Below are 20,461 nucleotides of genomic sequence, written 5' to 3' on the forward strand. Positions count from 1 at the left end.
TTCATAGGACTTCCCCATTGGGGTGTGCATAAAACTGTCCTATCTTTTGCCAATTACCACATCAAAAATTTACTCCAATCCATGTCGAAATACATGCTGAAGTTAACGTACAACCATTCTTCAGGTTTAATTATTTAAGATGAAGAATGGATGCACAATGTATGGGTGTCTATATTTTCAGTCTGTTACACATTTTTTTCATGTTCACATTTTGTTTGTCTTTTTCAACTATTTATACGTGGAGTGCCTCAAAGCTCATTGATATTTCTCTGTTGCATAACAGTACGAGTCCATGTGAAGCGTGTTATATTGTGCCTCGTAACTCACATGCTATGAAGTTCACTGCAATATTGTGGAATCTGGTATTTTTACTCCTCTGCTTATGTAATATCTATTCTGTGGTTGTCACTCAGATTTTAGTGTGTTTTTATTTAATCACTCTTAATCATACCAATTCTTCAAGTGTTGCAAGAGTCCAATCTGAGGTTCGCAAACTGGTGAATAAGTATTGTCCAACTTTTAGAGCGCAGGTGGTTTAATCTGTGATGCATTCATGTAATTTGATGGACCAAGATTTAAAACAGCGTGAGAAGGACTAATGTGGTCTTCTGTTACTGTAAAACCTTCACTAAACTCTGAGGATGATAGCAGGTAATGAGAATGATCAGCCTTGGCCATCTGATAAGAAGTGAAATGCATGCTGGGTAGAAAACATCATAGGCAGGATGACATCACAGCAAAACTGAACGGATCCTTTGAAACATCTGCATGTAACATTTACATAGCAAAAACTCGGCAGGGATATGTCCCAGCGATCTGTCACAATGTGGTGTGGATTTGCCGCATTGCAAAAGGATGGGACCAAACATGAATGGCACATAATCCTCTCTGTTCGCTTGTCGTCCAAACTTCCTAGTTTCTGGACAAATTTACAGACATTGTAAAGCTTGTTATAACTTCCATCAGGGAAAACCCTGATTTTTAGTATGTAAAATTTCCACTGAATATTTTTTTTGTGGTATTAGTGAAAACCTGACCAGCCAGATGAATGTATTAAGACAGTGAATCAAGACAAGATTCATGCAGTATTGACCAATTATGTTTGGTGTTTTTTGAGAACTAGAAAGGCTAAGAAATTCTCATTCACACACACTGTACATCGGAATATTCTTTCAGAGGAAAAGATGCTACCACTTAATCTGTATTTCCATCACTCAGAATCTTCCTATAAGCTCTACAGGAAGATTTTCATGTGTGCTGTCCCATTTCCTTCCTGAAATTGATAGATAGACCTGTAGCTTGATCGTCTCTTTATGTCAGGTAAATTAAGTCACTGTGTAGGAATCTATGGCAGCTCTGTGGACTTTGTAGTGATTGCATGGTTGCAGCTTTTGTACTAAAGAAATCCTTCCGTTTTTCCCACAGTAGTAGTATTCTTCTTAAAAAAAAAAAAAATGTATATTCAGGAAATGGTGCATTACTGAGTAAACCAGATATCTCTGATATTGAACAAAGGTATGAATGGCTTCCAACTTTGAATGAACTTTTTGTAATGATGCTGTATATTACTTTTCGATAGGTATATTCCTTTTTTTGGTAGATTTTCACAGACGAATAGTTGGAAGTAATTTGATTAGAATATTTAGAGAATGGAATCATGATTAGGAAGACAAACTTTCTAAAATTTGTGTTTTTTTTTTTTATGACTTCAAAAACACACTATCATGTTACTAGTACACTGTAATTGCTTATCAATATATATCATGAACCATTTCAAATGAGTAATCATCCTTACATATTATGGACGAAACATCAAACCAGCCAGGCACTCACTTCATCCGAGTGAAATATGTCATTCATATCAATTTTCAACCCCTTTCCCTTTTAAATTTTTCCCTTGTGTCCCTCAAAATATTGTAATGTGAATGAGTGTACACATATACCATTGTAGGAAACTTGTGTTAATTACTGTAGCTGTGTATGGTTTCAGAATGATGGGTTGTGACAAATACCTATGGGAACAGTGAGCTTAATGCACTGGATGTGTCACCACACACTGCACACTAGTGGTTGTTTAATAGACTGTTCGTACGAAAATAAGAAAATATGGCCGTCACACATTTGTGTGTTTAAATTACATCATTGCGTGTATGAATTGTTTCTGTGAGCTAGTCCCATGCTTGGTAATGCACAAACAAATCCCACTGGTGGTGATAAGCAATGAATTTATTTGTAAGCTGACAGCCGATATCCTGGTATGCAAGTCAGTAAATCTAAATTGCACCTACCACATTGTTTAATGAATCAAAGCTCACCAGATTTACTGATGACAGGTTCAAATAAGTCTCATTGTCGATTGTATTGAGTTTCATACCATTTTGCACCCAATGAAATTGCAGTTTTCTGTGCTGTTGAGCGTTCACTCAGAATAAATGGTAGAATTTTTGTCCACGGCACGTGTGAACCATTGTTGTTATTACCTCCAGCGAGAGGGCAATCATCTTTGCCAGCACTTGTTTGTTAGTTTGTGTGTCTGTAAGCAATATTACTCGACAAGGCATGAACAGATATTATATTGATAAGCAGGTTGGACTGGGGTCTCAGCCATGTCTAGGATCAGGTATTTGCAGCCTAATTATGAAGTCGTATAAAGTGAAAGAGCACAAAATGTCAAGGATGATGCTGATAGCAACTATACAACAACAGTGATAATGATAATTATAATGATGATGATGATAATTAATAATTATAATAATAGCAATAATGATACAATAATAATACCATTATTATTATTATTATTATTATTATTATTATTATTATTATTATTATTATTATTTATTATTATTATTATCATTATTACTATTATCATTATTATTATCATTATCATTACTATTATTATCATTATCATCATTATCATTATTATTATTATTATTATTATTATTATTATCTTCATTATCATCATTATTGTCATCACTAACAGAAGTATCATAATGATAATTATCAGGTAGCATTCCTGTATTTGTGGAAATGTTTTAGGGAGTAGTATTTGGTGGTTTAGAAATAACCATATGCATAGTTGACACACTGTAGAAATAATGTTTAGTTTGTGGTAATTGATTTGTATAAATATGGAAATTTGTGCATACTTTGCATAATACATATTTACTAGTGCGATATAAAACTAGCACAAACATGAAAATGTGTTTTTTTTTTTTTTTTTTTTTTTTGGGGGGGGGGGGGGGGGCTTGTTGCATGTAATACTATTTTATATTTTGGTTCCATGAATTAAAAACACAAGATATTCATCTCACCTGGGTGAGCGTGAAAAACTACTCCCAGAAAAATAATCAGTTTTACAGTAATCCAACATCCATCACACTAAATTTGACCAATGTGTACAAGCAACTGTTCAAGATCCCTACAGCATTCTGTTGAAATAGAGTGAATGGTGTGCTTTTGGTCTTCTGAATTTCAGCCAAAGTTTCTTACATTGAAGATTTCTACTCCTGACTAATCTACTAGATGATATTTATACAAATTAACACAATTATTTCCACAAACATTACTTATGGAACAAGTACAAGCACAGCCTTTTTTTTCCTTGATCAGGACTCATCGTTTCAATAATGCACCTCCATCCAACCATCGACCATGTACCAGGGAATCACACAAACACAGCAAAAAAATATGAATAAATAAAGAGAAGGGCATAAGATTTTTTTTTTCCACATGATTCAGACATATATCTGGCAGTATTTTATCTTTCTTAATTGAGTTGGTAATGCTTGCATAACAATCTCTTTGTGTGTCATAAATCAACATTCTCTATAGCATAAAACATTTACACTGCATCCACAGAGCCTTATTTTGGAGTGAAAACTTGGCAAACTTCACTCACAACTCAAAACTTTGAGGAGTGCTGGTTTCATTTTTTGCTTTATTTGCATCTCCTTGATAATACATAACTAAACTACTGTGCATAACATGACCCCCTTTTATCTACCCATGTCAAGCTCCTATATTCAGAATGTTAATGCATGCCGTTGTGCCTTTTGCCTACATTACTACGGGTATCCTGTTTGGTTCACTGCCTTAAATGGATTCTGTACAGTGGACAACATCAAACAATTCCTTTACATTGAATCTTAAAATAGTTCTGTGTTTTCAACGATGCGGGGAAATGGCATCTGATTACATTCAAGGTGGAGTGAAGCCCGATTTGTATCATTCCGTGTCCTTGCCTTTATCATGTTGCATGATCTAGTTTCATTCAAAATGTGTCTCATCCATGAAACATTGATTCTACTCATTTTAACTAAAAGTCTGACACTTACCTAATGTATCTGTTATTCTCGTCTAATATGAAGCTAGGGTCAACATCATTCTAAGAAGCAAGTATGCATATTCTATAAATTCATCCCAAAATAGGAGGGGGGTGGTCTATTCTACAATCTATCTGGATCCCAAAGTTACTACCTGTAGAATCAGTTTTCCAATTCATTTTCATCAGTTTCATCCACTTTCTAGCAGTCTTTATATTTTTAGGTTTTTTCTTCCTTTTTTTTTAATCATCATTCCCCACATGCACCACTTTGCAAAAATACTCATACAAGCATATATATCAATGAAATACAGTGCTTTGCAACAATAACATATCTTACAAAAGCAATACACTATCATTTAGAAATACTTTAAAAATATCTATGTACTTTCTGCAATAGATCTTTACAAGTCAAGCAGACAAGAGAAGTGCTGTGAAGAGATTAGATCACGGCAAATTAATCTGAACTGACAAAGTTTGAGCTCACAAACACACACACATACACATCTTTGTGCTGATTACAGAGTTGCAATTGATCAGAAGACATGTCAGTTGTCAGCCAATCAGAATTTGACTTGAGACATGGGCATGAGATACTGTAAAACACAATATTTTCACGGCATTAAATTTTCACGAATTGGAGCCGACGGTCTTTTTCGTGGCATTAAATTTTCGCGAGTTGCCTCGAATATTCAATGCGTATAGTGAAGACAAGAACTTTCACATGCAATTAAATCTCGCGAATCTTGGCTCTTACGAAATTCAAATGCACATGACCATTCCTCAGTTTACAGTAGCTCATTTATTATCAATCATACCTTCTTGTACAATATCTTCTCATTCCTGCCTCAAGAACAGGATAAAATCATTTTTGATTATAGGGATGATACAGCTTTGGTTGAGATGATTGCAGTTTTAACTTCTTGCGAGATGATTAGAAATCACTTATATGAAATATTACTGAGCAGCTACCAAGTTTATTTGAAGAAAATTAGTTCTGAAATGGCTGAGATATCCAAAAATACAGAGATCCTTATAATAGGTGGGTCCCACCTTTTACAGTATTAGGACCATTTTTTGTTTACTTTGTTTTTTGGATATATCAGCCATTTCAAAACCAATTTTCATCACATCAACTTTGAAGTACACTGCGCATGTATTCTTAGAATTATATCGTCGTGCGCATGGTAGATTGTCGTTAGCGCGCTTCCCTGCGCCTGGCAGATTGTCGTTACAGTGTGGGAGTGCGCATGGCAGATAGTCGTTAGGGTGTGGGAGTGCGCATAAGGTTAACAACATTCTGCCATGCGCACGGAAGTGCGCTAACAACAATCTGCCATGCGCACGGAAGCGCGCTAACGACAATCTGCCATGCGCACGACGATATGTTCTTTAATATTTCATATACATGATTTCTGATTATCTCGCAAAAAGTTAAAGGCTGTTTTTTGTGTTGTTACACATACTTCTACATCAGGAAATGCGAACACTGCTGCCTATGATGCAAATAATGATTGATGACATGGAAACAAGCTACTAAATTTACTTTTTTCCTTCTTTTTTTTGTTTTCCCTACAAAGTCCACATGCTTGATCCATCAATTTGTATGGCCAATTTTAACAATATTTTAACAATATTGATTACTAAGCTTTCTTAATTTTTTTCTTTTTTGTAATTCAGTGGGCATGTCCAGTAGGGATGGATCAAGAGCTTGATAATCCCATTACATTAAAAAAGAGAGAAACATGACATCAACTGCTGAAAACCTAAGAGGATCATTACAGGAAATCAAAACACTGCATTGCATTTAAAGCCACATTTGTCAATTCACAAGAGGCTTAATTCTGTCACTACCATGGAAAACCTATTTGTATATGATGTCAATGCCATTTGGAGATAATGGCATTTAGAGACTTAATTATCTTAAAAACTGTGCCTTTTCCAAAGATATAGGTCACATGATAAAGAAGTGTCATCATTTTTACACACATGATTTCCCATGAGTGTCTTCTCCTTCAATTCTTCTCCAGCAGGATGTAGGAAGGTACATTTACTCGATGCCAAACTGGTGTTAGCTTTTCATCAAACTGAGATGGTATTGAGACAGAATCACACAGTTCTCAATCTCGTCTGCTGATCTGGTTTCATATGTCAATAACTTTGCGAAAAATCTCACAACTTGTCCAAGACGTTGGCGAGAAGGCATAGGATGGCAAGGTATATTCCACACTACCAAGTGGTTCACTCAGAGAGATTGTGTCTTAGGAACCTATTCAACTTGTGGACAGATTTTCTGCACGCGAGTCCACTTTGCACGATTCAGAAATTGTCTCACTTTCTATAGGACACTCTGCAAGTTTCTTCACACCACAAAACTACCAACAGGATGTCTAAATGTCATTCACATTAGTAAAATGCATGTTAAAGTGTTTGTTTACAGAAGGGACTGAATGCCAGTGGTGATATGCGAGAGTTTCATGCCACAAAAAAGGTCCTTGGCTGCCATTCATGAAAGCTTGATGCTGCGAATGCTTCTGGTTTTACTGTAATGTGCAGCAGGCAGATTTCATCTGCCAGTTATTCATTGCAGACTATCATATGAATGGTATACAAATAATGAAATCAATGTTTATGAGTGCAATGGACAGAATATTTCACGAAGTTAAAGATGAAATGATCCATTCAACGAGGTGCAGCCAAGTTGAACGGATCAATAATTTCATCTTTCCCCGATTGAAACATTCTGTCCATTGCACAAATGAAAGAACGTTTATTATTTGTTTTAAATAACACCTAAAAATTGATCCTTGTCATCTGATGTTTTATGAATTTAGAAACAAGAGAAATGGTGTGAGATCTGAGATCAGGAGAGCGCTGAGCACTACACACCAGCGCGCTGTCCGTCAATATGCTTGATCACATGCACACGGCAAACGCAAACGTTTAATGTACGTAGTGTGCCAGGCTCTCGGCATGAGTGCAAATGGAGCAAAATCTCATGGATCCAAGACTGCACGGTAAATGGAGCCACAATTGCACGAATGATGACGTAAAAGTAAAACGGGAGAAATGATCAATATCAAACAACCAATCAAATGACTAGGATCTATTTACGTGTTATATAAATAGCAATGAACACAAGTCCTAATTTCTCATCAGTTAATGAAACTGGAGCTGATATGGTGTGCTCAAACTAGTCTGGGCATCATTTTGACATAATGATGACATCCAGATCAATGCAGAGAAATACATGCATTGAAACAAGCAACTGAACACTGTGAACAAAGGTATAATTGATCTACTCCCAAGAATGAGCTGAAATCAATCCTAATAAGATGACACTGTACATTCAAGAAGAAAAACATACCAAATCACGGTGATAAAAACAAAGAATTCACAGTTCTGCTTCTCCAATTACATAAAGAAAGAAAATATATCTATCATCTGTCACGCAAGCTGAATGAAAGCACTACGAAATATAAATACAACATTTTTTTTTATATGCATGACAACATAAATACACAAACAGAAACTCAAATATCTCTTTCTGTGCGATATCTGTCATGGATGTACGCAAGGTATTTTCGGAGGAGGTAGTTATAATGAGAATGGTTAGATGTGATTGATAACAACAGTCGCATATCAAATGCAATGGAGACAAATTTTACGTGTCCGCCTAAGCACTTTTGAAAATAGATTGTGAATGTAATTCCTCTGTATGTTGGGGGTACGCAGAGAATGGAAACATCCACACTTTTTCTCACCATACTACTTGATTATTCTCATTTTAATAGTGCAAGCAAAATTCAAGGGAGTATGTGAATGTTGTGCCCTCACTTTCACATTTACCCCATTTTTCTCTGGGAAGAATAAGAAAGCAGTCACTTGTACCACACTTTCACTTCTGCACAGAATTCCATGAGTTGCCAGCAAATAAATCTTATACAAATCATATTTTTTTAATATTATGTACAATTTTGTATTATTACAAATATTTTGTTGATATAATACAATAAATTATGTTGGAAAGAAAAGGCAAGTAATGTGAAAATGATATACTTGGGAATCCATGTGACAAGTTGCGTGCAGTTTTATCACTCATCTCTATGTACATACATACATGTACGTAAACACACAATCACAGACTCTCAACTGGAGGCCATTACTTCCGATGAGCGTATGCTTTGATGCGCATATTCACTGATGGGAACTATTCTTGGTTTTCGTATGTACCCCCACTGGGCAGCAAATGACAATCGTTTCGATCAGGAAACCCATGAATCCCCACTATCGGGTCTGTAAACTTAATGCAGTAGCGGATCGGGGGGGGGGGGGGGTTGCACTGGGCACATCCCCCCCCCTTTAATTTTGTTTTTATAAAAATGAAAAATTTAAAGGGGGCGCACCGAGTGTGCCCACCGCCCTTTAATTGTTTTTTTTTTTTTTTTTTGGGGGGGGGGGGGGGGTTGTCAGCTGATGAAACCGGGAAGTGGCAACAAATTGCACTGAAGTTTTTTTTTTTTTTTTTTTTTGCTCGTCAGCCGACAAACCCCGAAATTGGTATGGAAAAATACCTGTTAAGGCCTTTTTTTTGCTTCTTTTTTTTGCTTCTCAGCTGAATAAACGCACCAGAAATAAAAACTACTTTGCAGCCCCCCCCCTTAACAAAATCCCTGGATCTGCCCCTGCGAAACACCCAATTCTGCACAGAAATGCCAACCTTTTGCACAACCATATCATTATCCCAAATCCCTTCGCGCTGATGATAATGTTCCCAGCATCAATACATTACTGTTGCACACCAGAAGACAAGAGACCATTGCTACAAGTCCTGTCTGCTCTGTGTTGGGAATTGTTTTTTTGATCTATCAAGTGAGGAAAACTGACTTTATGAAACTTCAAAATGTTGATCCACATTGGGCAATGATTGGAAAAAAAAACGACTACATGATCACGAAACATCTTCAACTCTTTTATTTCAGTGGCATTGCAACTCAATCATAAGATCTCATATTGTTACTAATCATGATAACAAATTTGGAGCAAGACATATACACCATCAGTGCGTAAATATCTACAAATCAGAATTAAAACAAGATAAATCAAATCAGACATCCAAGTTACAAGCCATCTGTTTGTTTGTTTGTTTGTTTTTTTTTTTGAAATGTTAATTCTACATTCTGCCTCATGATTAATCTTGACTAAAGCCAAATGTGCCTTTAATCCTCTGCGTGATTTTCAGGCTTTGTCTCAACCTGCTGCATGAAAAACATCTTTCAAATCCGCAAACTGTGGTAGGAAGCAACTCATCACCCACCCTGACTCTTTTCTCAATATATACATTTCCATTTAAAATGTACCAAACACATGGTACCAGTTGTTCTGTCACTTCACAGCTTGAATACAGAATAAAACTGTGGATGCATACACGTTTTTACAACTTCATTCTTTTTTTTTTTCTGCCAATTTAAACACATTAAAAATAGTAATATTACCTGCTATCAAAGCAACATTTAGCCATCTGTATACATCACAACTGCAAGTGCTAACAAGGAAAAAACTAGACAGGAATTGCAAATATAAAGGTATCTAATCTCTGTTCTTCATGTGCTTCGGACCAATCCTGCATATCATATGTGAATAAAATTTGCATGACACTGTATCCTGCAACATCATTACACATATTCTCCATCCTGATTTTTTTCTGCAACTCTCCTCTTCTCTTTTGCACATAAATACCACCATAGGCGACACTATTTCAAAGAGTTCCTCCTACGTTAAAATCTCTTGCGTTTCAGGCCACTGAGGATTATTTGGAGTATGTGGGGGGGCACGGAATGACGTTCGGTTTGCCGGAATCAATCGTGTGTGTCGCGGTCGCTCTCCTCCTCTGAGCTCTCCTCCGCCTCCGGACCCATGTTGGTGATGCCTTCCTTCAGCATCGGCCTACCCTGGTCCTTCCCTGTCATTTGGATTGTCAAGAGGTGTATAAGAGAATAGTTAGATACTTAAGCACTTTTTTTTTTCTTTCTGCAAGCCTGGTAGCAAGGCTAATCAATTCACCTGTTGATGTGAGAGGCCTTTTAAAACTTATGGGCCCGAATTCACGAAGGTGGTACAAATGAAACCATGGTTTAAACCATGGACAAAAACCATGGAGCGCCAAGTGTCGCATGGAATATTTCATTATGAAATCAGTCATTTGGTCAATGAAATGATTATTTTGTAACGAAATGACAATATTTTGTAACTAAATGAACATTTCGTCCACAAAATGATAATTTCATTAACGAAACGGTCATTTTGTCAACGAAATGACCAATTTGTAACGAAATATTCCATGCAACACTTGGCGCTCCATGGTTTTTGTCCATGGTTTAAACCATGGATTCATTTGTACCACTTTCGTGAATTCGGGCCAAAGAGTTCTGTTTGCATGCATTAATTGTTGCTATTAATTGCTAGCTCAAGAAGTCATAATTCTGGTTGAAAGATGTTGAGTCATCACTCACTGAAACACCAAATTTTAGGTAGAAAAAAAAAACACATCAAAATGAAACTGAAATGTAAGAGCTTTCACTCAATGTTAAGATATTTGACAGAACTGAGACACATTAATATGACATCAACACGAATGGGAGTATATAGAGAAACTAGATTCCATGTAGACCTGTGTAGATATTTCATATGGTAATGACATAGCAGGCCATGGCAGTGTCTCAGCAAAAAGCTAGTAACAATTGCTCAATGCTACTACTATGTCAAACAGTGTTTGCTGCCCCCTCTTGGCAGGTCTCTGACTAACCACCCAAAGTTCTTGACTTTGGCAGTCACTGTGTAAAAACTGTCATACTGTGCTCTCATATATCTGAATCAAGTGTTTACTAATGGGTAACAGTAAAACATGAAAATAAGGTCTAAAATTTGCATAGGTTTCAAGGAAATAATCATTCATGAACATATGTAAATGAGATAAATCTCGCTTTTTCTTTACTTAAGCACAGAATGATGCCATGCAGGTATGAGTATGACAAAGCATGAAATGTAAGGTAATACATCAATTTATGTAGATCTCTTTTGTTACAATACTCTTTCACTTTTTGCTTTACATTTGCCATTTCAGAAGCTCTGGTAGTGAATTCACGACTTTCTTATTTCATGCTTCTTGGTATCGATTCTTCAGCGGACCAGTCTTTGACAACGCACTGATGCACAACTAACGGTACTGCCCTGATGTCCAGATCTTGTTCATGAGCATCGTAAACTATATCCTTGATATCATTATCTGCACAGAGGCCATTTTGCCATCACATCGGACCTTACCTAGTAGTCTTGCTCTGAGAACAACCTTGACTGATCTGCCATCTTCCTCCAGGGATTGCAGGGTGAACGGTTCGGAGAGGATGCCCTCCTTGTGTGACAGGAGCTCTAGCTGGATGTCATGACCATCATCTATGCAAATGAGATAACCAAACAAACAAAAGGATGTTTAGAATGGTTTGCAGGTACCATAGAAGCAACCTTCATGCTGAAAGCTGATTGGCTACTGCAAAGCTATTGCCACGGTTACATTGTAACCGTAGGCTCCTTTTAACAGATTGTGCTTGGTGTAAAGTGTCTTATGAAATGGGGATCATGTGATGGTGTGATCTAGTAGTTGATGCACTCAACTAGTAGTGCATGCAGATCCTGGGTTCAAGACCTTATAATGACACTAACATCAATATGTGAGGCTTGTCTCTATCTGTTTTGCGGTTGTTGTTTTTTTTCACTGCCTTGAGATGCAACAGATTCCACTTTTGAGGCTGATTAAGCTAAATCAATGCTCTTTTGCTTATGCTTTCTAGCAAGTGGGAAATATTTCAAAGACAAGGCACATTACAGGCCTGTATCTTCACATAATACCAAGACAAAAGAGTAGCACCATGAGATATAATACAGGCAGATGCCACTCTCTGAACGGGAAACACTCACATTTTTCCCCTCAACCCTTTGTCTTCAGCTTATAGAATTGCTTCTGTTCTGTAGGCATAGATTCGTTCATTTTATGCACATGCTGACAACTAGAAAAGCACTCTGAGAGCGCAGACCTCCTCCAAGCAGCTACTTTCCACCGATGATCTTGCTCTTCCATAGAGATCAGTGATCCACCCACTGAAAAATTGCCCGATTTCCCTAATATAGAAGCCTTTGTTACATCATAAACCCTCAGCTGCGCGGCACACCTTGCCCTAGCAGAAACTAGAGCATGCACTTTACTGCGCATATGAAAATCTCAAAAATGCGCAGCTTGAACTCCCAAGTTCATTGACCCTACCTGCCAAAATATTGAAAATCCTTCATAAAATCCGTAAAAATTTCAGAATCACTACCAGAATGTAATCATCTGTTCCTTGTGTCATTCTCAACCTTTCCTGCAAGTTTCATCCAAATCCGTGCACAACTTTTTGAGTTATTTTGCACATGGACAAACAAACAAACAAACAAACAAACAAACAAACCAATGGTAATGAAAACATAACCTTCTCCTTTGGCGGAGGTAACAAATGTTTTCATTTAGTGACATTGATGATGGAAATAACTAATCCTTGCCTCTGATCAATATCATTGAAGTTACTTCTACCTCGCACTCATTCTGCATGGCTGCCTATAAAACATAATGGTACCATTTATTCTAATAGAACTATTGGTACCATCATGTGATGATGGTGACATGAACATGCTTCTGTCAGCATTGACGATGAAAAAGAAACCTGAGACACACCCCAGTATCAGCAAGTATTATAGAATGTATCTCCACGTGGGAAAAGGTTATTCACCCTGTGTCAAAATCTATGGACTTTGGGATCATTGAGTGATAACCATAACACTGTGAGGTTTTTCTCGGACCAGTTAGGTAGTTCACATTTCAGTATTTGTTTAAGCAGAAGTAAAAAAATAATACATACAAGGACAATGCAAGTATTAAATAACATACACGTATGACTTGGTAATTGCAATATCTTATTACATATCCCACTGAGGAAGGGCTGAATTTGCTACAACATGCATTTCCCATAGACTGTGAGACCTACACTTTATAAAAAGTATTCACTATATTGTCATAAAAGAAAATATAATTTCGGAGACTTCAATTCACACTTTCAGAGGTGCAAAGTTAAGTTAAACGCAGCGTTGATAGTGCGATGTCGCTGCCATTAGTTCCACCAGTATTTTCTTTTTTAAAATCTTTTTCTTGCTGTTTTCTCTTCTAAATTGCGCGATTCTTGAAATTAAAACACAAACGCAAAGAAAGGATTAAATGGAATGGCAAACTTACACTTTAGTAATGTGATAAATATCAATAATTTTGTCGAAAATAGAAAAGATAATTCCTGACTCCCGAAGTCATTTCACAAATGCAGCGTTGACAGTGCAATGCCGCTTCGCGAGTTTCATTATTTTTCTTCTTTCTCTTCTTCATTTCCTCCCCTGTGTACGTCTTCAAAATGGCGTAATCTTGAAAAAAGAGAGAGAAATAGACGAAAGGATAAAATGCGATGCAACCATACACTTTAGTTACATGATAAGTATCAACAATGCATATGATCTGTTACAAACGGAGGGATGATTTCGGACACTGTTAGTAGCATTTTTTAGCTACGAAGTTGTAACGTTACAACGCAGCGTCGACAGCGCGGTGTTGTACCAATTTTGTCCCTTTCCCTTTTTTTTTTCTGCATGCTTCTCACGCACGCACATGTCGGTGTGTAAGCGCCCTTTCTTCCCCCGACGACCCGACCACGTGTTCAGTTTGAACCACCACGCATAAATATTTCAAACTACCTGACAGCACTTTTCCGCCACGCGCACTTCATTTTTTGGCGAGGACGCTGCATAGACACCTGCCCAAGTATACTCGAGACTAGTCTTCAACTGGTTAAGGTAAGGTTAGATGCGTCTGGTAAAAAAATCAATCCCTAATTCACGGCATTGTGTTTGATCACATGTCAGTGAACTATTATGAGTGAGTCTGATGGAACAGGGGAAAAACCTAAATGCCACTGTTTAAAATTGCAGTACAAAAATAAACAGAAGTAAAACTGCACTTGCAGAAGGCAACCTGTAGCTTCATTCCAGCTCAAATTATTTTACCATCTGTTCAGCAGAGGTTCTTAGTAAGTAATACAATCTTTCTTTTATTTTGATACGAGTATAAGTAGGAGAAAATGCTGGAAGTCAAACTTGTTCTTCATTTCTCAATCTTCAAAACAAAAGTAAAATTTTGATGAGCAGTCAAGTTTTGGAGAAAATCATGATATACTTTTCACAATCCACAGAATTGCTCTCAATTAATTAGGAAAACACATCTAGAATGATTTTTTAATGATCAGACTTTGTTTTTTCCTTAATTCAGATTTCATGCAAATCCTTGTGCAGGATTTATTTGCTCTTGATGAATAAAACAAGAGACCCGCGGGTCTAGCGCTCACCTGAGTATCGCAAGTTCACCTTTCACGCAGTCACTAATCTAAATTATTCACAGCTCTACCAAAATTTGACCAGGCATTCTCAAGTAGAAGATGAAACTGTACAATAAGGGCCCAAATTTTTTAAGATTCCTTAATTTTTTTTTTGGGGGGGGGATTGGGGCCCCCTGGGGCCCTCTGGGTGGGGCATGGTGCCCATTTTTATAAATTGAGATCCTGACCCCCTAGGGATGCTACCTGCCAAGTTTGATGAAAATACATCATGAGGTTTTCAGGAAGAAGATGAAAATGTACAATTCAGGTCCCCATTTGGACCTTCCCAACCAACCCCCCCCCCCCCCCCCTGCCCCCAAGAGGGGCACCCCTTGATCTCCTATGAACAAACTTGAAAATACAGTCATTAATGTACTCACTCATAGTATTATCTTACCTCTATAACTTCTGATTCTAGAGAAGATTTTTAAAGATTCCTTCATTTTGGGGGTTTGGGGCCCCCCTGGGGGCCCCCTGGGTGGGGAATGGTGCCCATTTTAAGAAATTGAAATCCTAACTCCCTAGGGATGCTACCTGCCAAGTTTGGTGAAAATGGGTCATGGGGTTCTCAAGAAGAAGATAAAAATGTACAATTTAGGCCCCATTAGGACCCCTCCTCACCCCCCTCCCCTGGGTCCCAAGGGGGGCACCCCTGATTCTGCCATGAACAAACTTGAAACTACAGTTATCAATGTACAAACTCATAGTATTAACTTAGCTCTATCACTTCTGGTTCTGGAGAAGAAGATTTTTACAGATTCCTTAAGTTTGGGGCATTTGGGCCCCCTGGGGGCCCCCTGGATGGGGCATGGTGCCCATTTTAACAAATTGAGTTCCTAACCCCCTAGGGATGCTACCTGCCAAGTTTGGTGAAAATGGGTAATGGGGTTCTCAAGAAGAAGATGAAAATGTACAATTTAGGCCCCATTAGAACCCCTCCCCACCCCCCTCCCCTGGGTCCCAAGGGGGGCACCCCTAATTTTGCCATGAACAAACTTGAAACTACAGTCATCAATGTACTAACTCATAGTATTAACTTAGCTCTATCACTTCTGGTTCTAGAGAAGAAGATTTTTACAGATTCCTTAATTTTGGGGGGTTTGGGCCCCCCTGGGGGCCCCCTGGGTGGGGCATGGTGCCCATTTTAACAAATTGAGTTCCTAACCCCCTAGGGATGCTACCTGCCAAGTTTGATGAAAATCGGTCTTGGGGTTCTCAAGAAGAAGATGAAAATGTAAAAAGTTTACGCACGACGCACGACGGACGACGGACGACGGACGACGGACGACGGACGACGGACGACGCACGACGGACGCCGGACGAAGGGCGATCGCAATAGCTCACTTGAGCCTTTGGCTCAGGTGAGCTAAAAATATTGCTAAATAATTACCAAAGTACACAATTTTCACATTCACATCAAAATCTGCTTCAAATCTACAGTAGCATTTTCTTACTATTTCTATGCATAATTTAGTTGGAACAATACAACGAAATGACAAAATTAAGGTTTATGTGTCAGTGACATAAATTTTGAAAGCCCATCTACAAACTCACTTTGGAACAATGCAAGTGTACTAGTATTCATTTCACATACCCACATATAATTTTTATGGCACAGGCTTCATTATGGTTCGGTGAATTCATCGTATGAAGTGGCAAGGATGATGCAAATTGGATTTAGTATGGGCTTCTGCCTAATTCATGGGAGGCTTACACTCTAATAATTGGGGGAAAATAAAGAAAAACATAATGAATTCAATTTGGCTTTCTACTATGACCCCGTTTACAGCCCGGCCTCAATTGCGCAGCCGAGCCCTGCAATTTTGTCCGTTTACACTGCTGGGCTCGGACGCGCTTTTGATTCAAACCTTTCAATATTTTGTCATAGTGGTGCTCTGCTTGTAAACAAACGCTATTTGGTATTGTCTGGTTTTCAGACCCTTTGCCAACTGAATACCGTGGCAACGAAGTCGCCGTTCGGGCAAAAGCCTTTGTCGAAGGAAAAAATCCTTTGCAGGACAAAACCACCTTAAACTATGCTAGTTTTCGACGTTGAGGGGGTTGATATCCTGATTAGCGAAATAGTACAGGCAGAGGGTTTGGAAGCCAGACTAAAATTGGCCGCGCATTTGGCCCAGTTTGCGTTTACACTGAGAAAAGGCCGGGCTCGGTCGTGGCCGAGCCGCGGCCGAGACCACCTCCAGAGCGAGGCCAAATGCGAGGCCAATTTGAGCCTCGCATTTGGCCTTTTGCGCGTTTACACTGAAGCGGGGCTGGGCCGGACCGTGGCTAGGCCACGGCCGAGCCTCGCACTGTAAACGGGGTCTTAGAGACTATCCCCAACTCATCCAATACCACTTCAGTTCTGGTCTGCAACACTAGACTACAGATAATCAGGCACTCTCCTTAAATGATTGGTTGCCATATATTGCATTGACTGTGAATAATTTAGTGACACAGGATGGAAGTAATTGTTATGATTAGCAGTTTTATAATTTATAGGAGCTTTGATGCCCTGGTGGTTTCCATTAGCCAAATAATAAATCCATTATTAGTATAACACAAAACATTTGTACAGCAAAAACAATGCAAAACATTTGTGCAGTAGTAACATACCATTAACACAGATAAATAAAGTATACAGATGTACACAGCTGTAATCACACATATGCAATGAGACATTACCAGAGTGAAAAACAGCACAGAGACTGTAAAACGAGGAATGTTTAAGTGTGCATTTTGATATCTCGAATTTCGTGAGAGCCAAGATTCCTGAAATTAACATGAAAGTTCATGTCTACACTATGCGCATTGAATGTTAAAGGCAACTCGCGAAAATGTCATGCCGCAAATATATTGTGTTTTATAGTATACATTTCTGAGAAGAGTGGGTCACTTTAAGAAACAAACTTATTAATAATTTAACCCTATTAAACAATAATAATAATACAGTTTGTTTGGGAGAGAGAAGAAGAATATGAGGAAAAATAGAAGAACAGGTAAAAACATAAACTGTAATACAACCACTATTTAATTAAAATGAGAATATACATTGAGTGAAAAAAAAATGTGAAAGATTGGCAAGCATGTTTAAAAACTACTTGGAAAAAGGACCACTAATGCTCATAAAAACACTTTGCCACTGAATGTTCACAAGAGAAGCACCTTTAATGTAACTCTTATTTCTACATGTCCTATCAAAGGAGATAACGAAAGGTATCTGAACAATGTCTATACCCATCTTGTGCCTTTGTGAACACTTCTGGGGATACTGCACGGGCCTAAAAAAAAACTTCACTAAATTGATCATCTGTAAAATGTTACAGTGTGACCACATCACCTCTCCTCGATAAAAGTAGATTATTTCAGTAAAGAGGAAATGAAAATCTGTCTTGAATGGTCTTTTGCAGGTAGAAATTTGGTTGGTTCAAAGTAGATTTTAGCAGACAATGGTGTCTCACAGAGCAATTTTCCTGAAAATACAGCTCAAAGTTGTGAACATGCAAATTGTAAACTAAGTGAAATTATCCAAATACATGTGAATGTTAAATGATGAGAGAATAAACATACAACTCGAAGAAGTCAGAGGAAAGACTGCCCTGATCTGTGGAGACGGTCGCCATGGGAATGGGACGGGTAACAAAATCACTGTCCCGTGCAATGGACCATTAGAGTGCCAGTGAATGCACCTCAGCTATTTAGCTTTCCGGCCCACATTAACTTCTGGTCCGTGAAATGCAAACAAGTGGGATGAAGATAGAGACAGAGAGATAGAGAGAGGGGGGGGGGGGTGGTGGATGGAGAGGAACAGATTGAGAAGGGTAGACAGACAGACAGACAGAAAGACAGAGACAATAAGGGAGAGAGCAATGCAACTTTCTGGCTCACTGTACTCTTCTGCTCCATGAAATACAAACATGTGAGTGAGATGGAGAATACCAATGAGAATGAGGGAGTGAGAGAGACAGACAGACACACAGACAAAGAGACAGACACACAGACAGACAGAAATTGCGGTGATATTCACTTTTCTGGATGAAATATTGTCACAAAACGAAAATCACAAGATTTAATTTGTGACGCAAGGAAACTGTATGCCAACCGAATGCTATCAGAAACAACATCAGAAAAAATTGTGAACCAGAGTGTGATTTTTTTAACTTTGTGTGAATTTGTGTGTAAAGTTTTTGAAATGGGAATGCTTATTGCAGAAAAAATAACAACAAACAAACAGTTGATCATGTGACCTCTACTCCTACTCCCTGCTTCCAAATATGAATGAAATAAGCAGTTAGCCAGCCAGGCTTTTTGTTGCACCATAATGAGAGTAACATGCAGCAAATTTTTGACCCAAATGCACATATACTATCATGGTGCACAATATTATACAATTAGCGCATGCTCCATCGCAATCATGCTCTATACTGGATTATAAAACAACAAATACTAAATTACCCAACTGCCACTTTGTTTCATCAAGGCGGCAGGCCAAAGTGAAATAGAACTGAAAAGATACTGATTTAGTATTTGGAGTTCTGTAGTCCAGTACTGGTGCATCAATGGAACATGCACAAATTGTTACATTAAAGGACCCCTCGATCTACATGAATTTTCTGTTGGTCTACGTCCTACTAGATATACTACTGGATTTTGTGCACGCAGAGTATAATGATAATCTTGTTTATATACAGCCATGTAGTGCTGAGCAGACTGGCATATACACTGCATGCATTCTGCATTGTGTTTTCCGCATATATGTTGAAAGTAGGCTTTGCCTTACGTCCCCCTGCTGCATACATGTGGTTGTAGATAAGTAAAGCGTAGGTGCATGCACTATACAGAAATTTTCACAAGATCATGTGATGTAATCTAACCAATCGCAGTGCTTACTTTACTTGACCTATTTGCTATACCATAATCTTTATAACCTCATAATTTTTCATTGCAGTGTGCATGGAACACTGAATTGGGATGATTTGTATATCATCATTGGGAAAACAAGACTTTGTATCTCAGTAGGTACATATTCAAACACAGCTCAACTTTTATATCAAAAATACTGATTTGAGTTTTAGAACAGTACAAATGTTAATGTGATCCAAAACAATGTTTCTACAGCTGTGACGTCAGCATCGATGCTATTTTGCAAAAATGTTTATGAACCTGAAAAAAGTTTTACTACTCCCCAGAAAATTCATGCTTTTGAGAGTGTGTGTTTTTTTCTTTAGATACATAGTCTTTTAACCCCCAGGGACAATATGTGATATTTCCTAATGAGAATGAGCTTACAGAAATAGAGAAAGAGGAAAGGCATATGAGAGAAAAGTAATTCAACTTTCTGCCCCACAAACCTTTGGTACAACATTATGCAAACAAATGGGTGAAATAAGCAAAACAGAGAGAAAGGGGAAAGAAAGGGAGAGAAGGAAACATATATTTGCTGATGAGGACACATTTGAGTTTTCTTCTGCTGATGTGTTCTATCACCCCAGGGAGATTTCAGGAAGAGCGGAGACGAACCAAAGATACTGGGTGACTGAAAAAAGCGCCCTGTCTGATGGGGTTCTTACCGCCATCAACATCGGTGGAGCTAAAGCAAGCTTTCCCCGCCTCCATTTAGATCAAGACACGTCCTCCT

The 20,461-nt window shown here is 38.2% G+C and overlaps 1 protein-coding gene across 1 annotated transcript in view; it reads right to left on the reverse strand.

Annotated features, from left to right (window-relative positions):
- Positions 1-8,991: 8,991 nt before the first annotated feature.
- LOC139719295 (adipose-secreted signaling protein-like) overlaps positions 8,992-20,461 on the reverse strand; it is a 110,566-nt gene continuing 99,096 nt past the window's right edge. The window contains exons 4-5 of the mRNA XM_071630721.1: positions 11,645-11,773; positions 8,992-10,283 (exon numbers count right to left, since the gene is read on the reverse strand). Coding sequence (XP_071486822.1) covers positions 10,180-10,283; positions 11,645-11,773 — 233 coding nt within the window. The 3' untranslated portion in view covers positions 8,992-10,179. The remainder of the gene's footprint in view (positions 10,284-11,644; positions 11,774-20,461) is intronic.

Source organism: Diadema antillarum, unplaced genomic scaffold, assembly GCF_040938485.1.
Source record: "Diadema antillarum isolate AM-2024a unplaced genomic scaffold, OU_Dant_1.0 scf00000009, whole genome shotgun sequence".
Lineage (NCBI taxonomy): Eukaryota > Metazoa > Echinodermata > Echinoidea > Diadematoida > Diadematidae > Diadema > Diadema antillarum.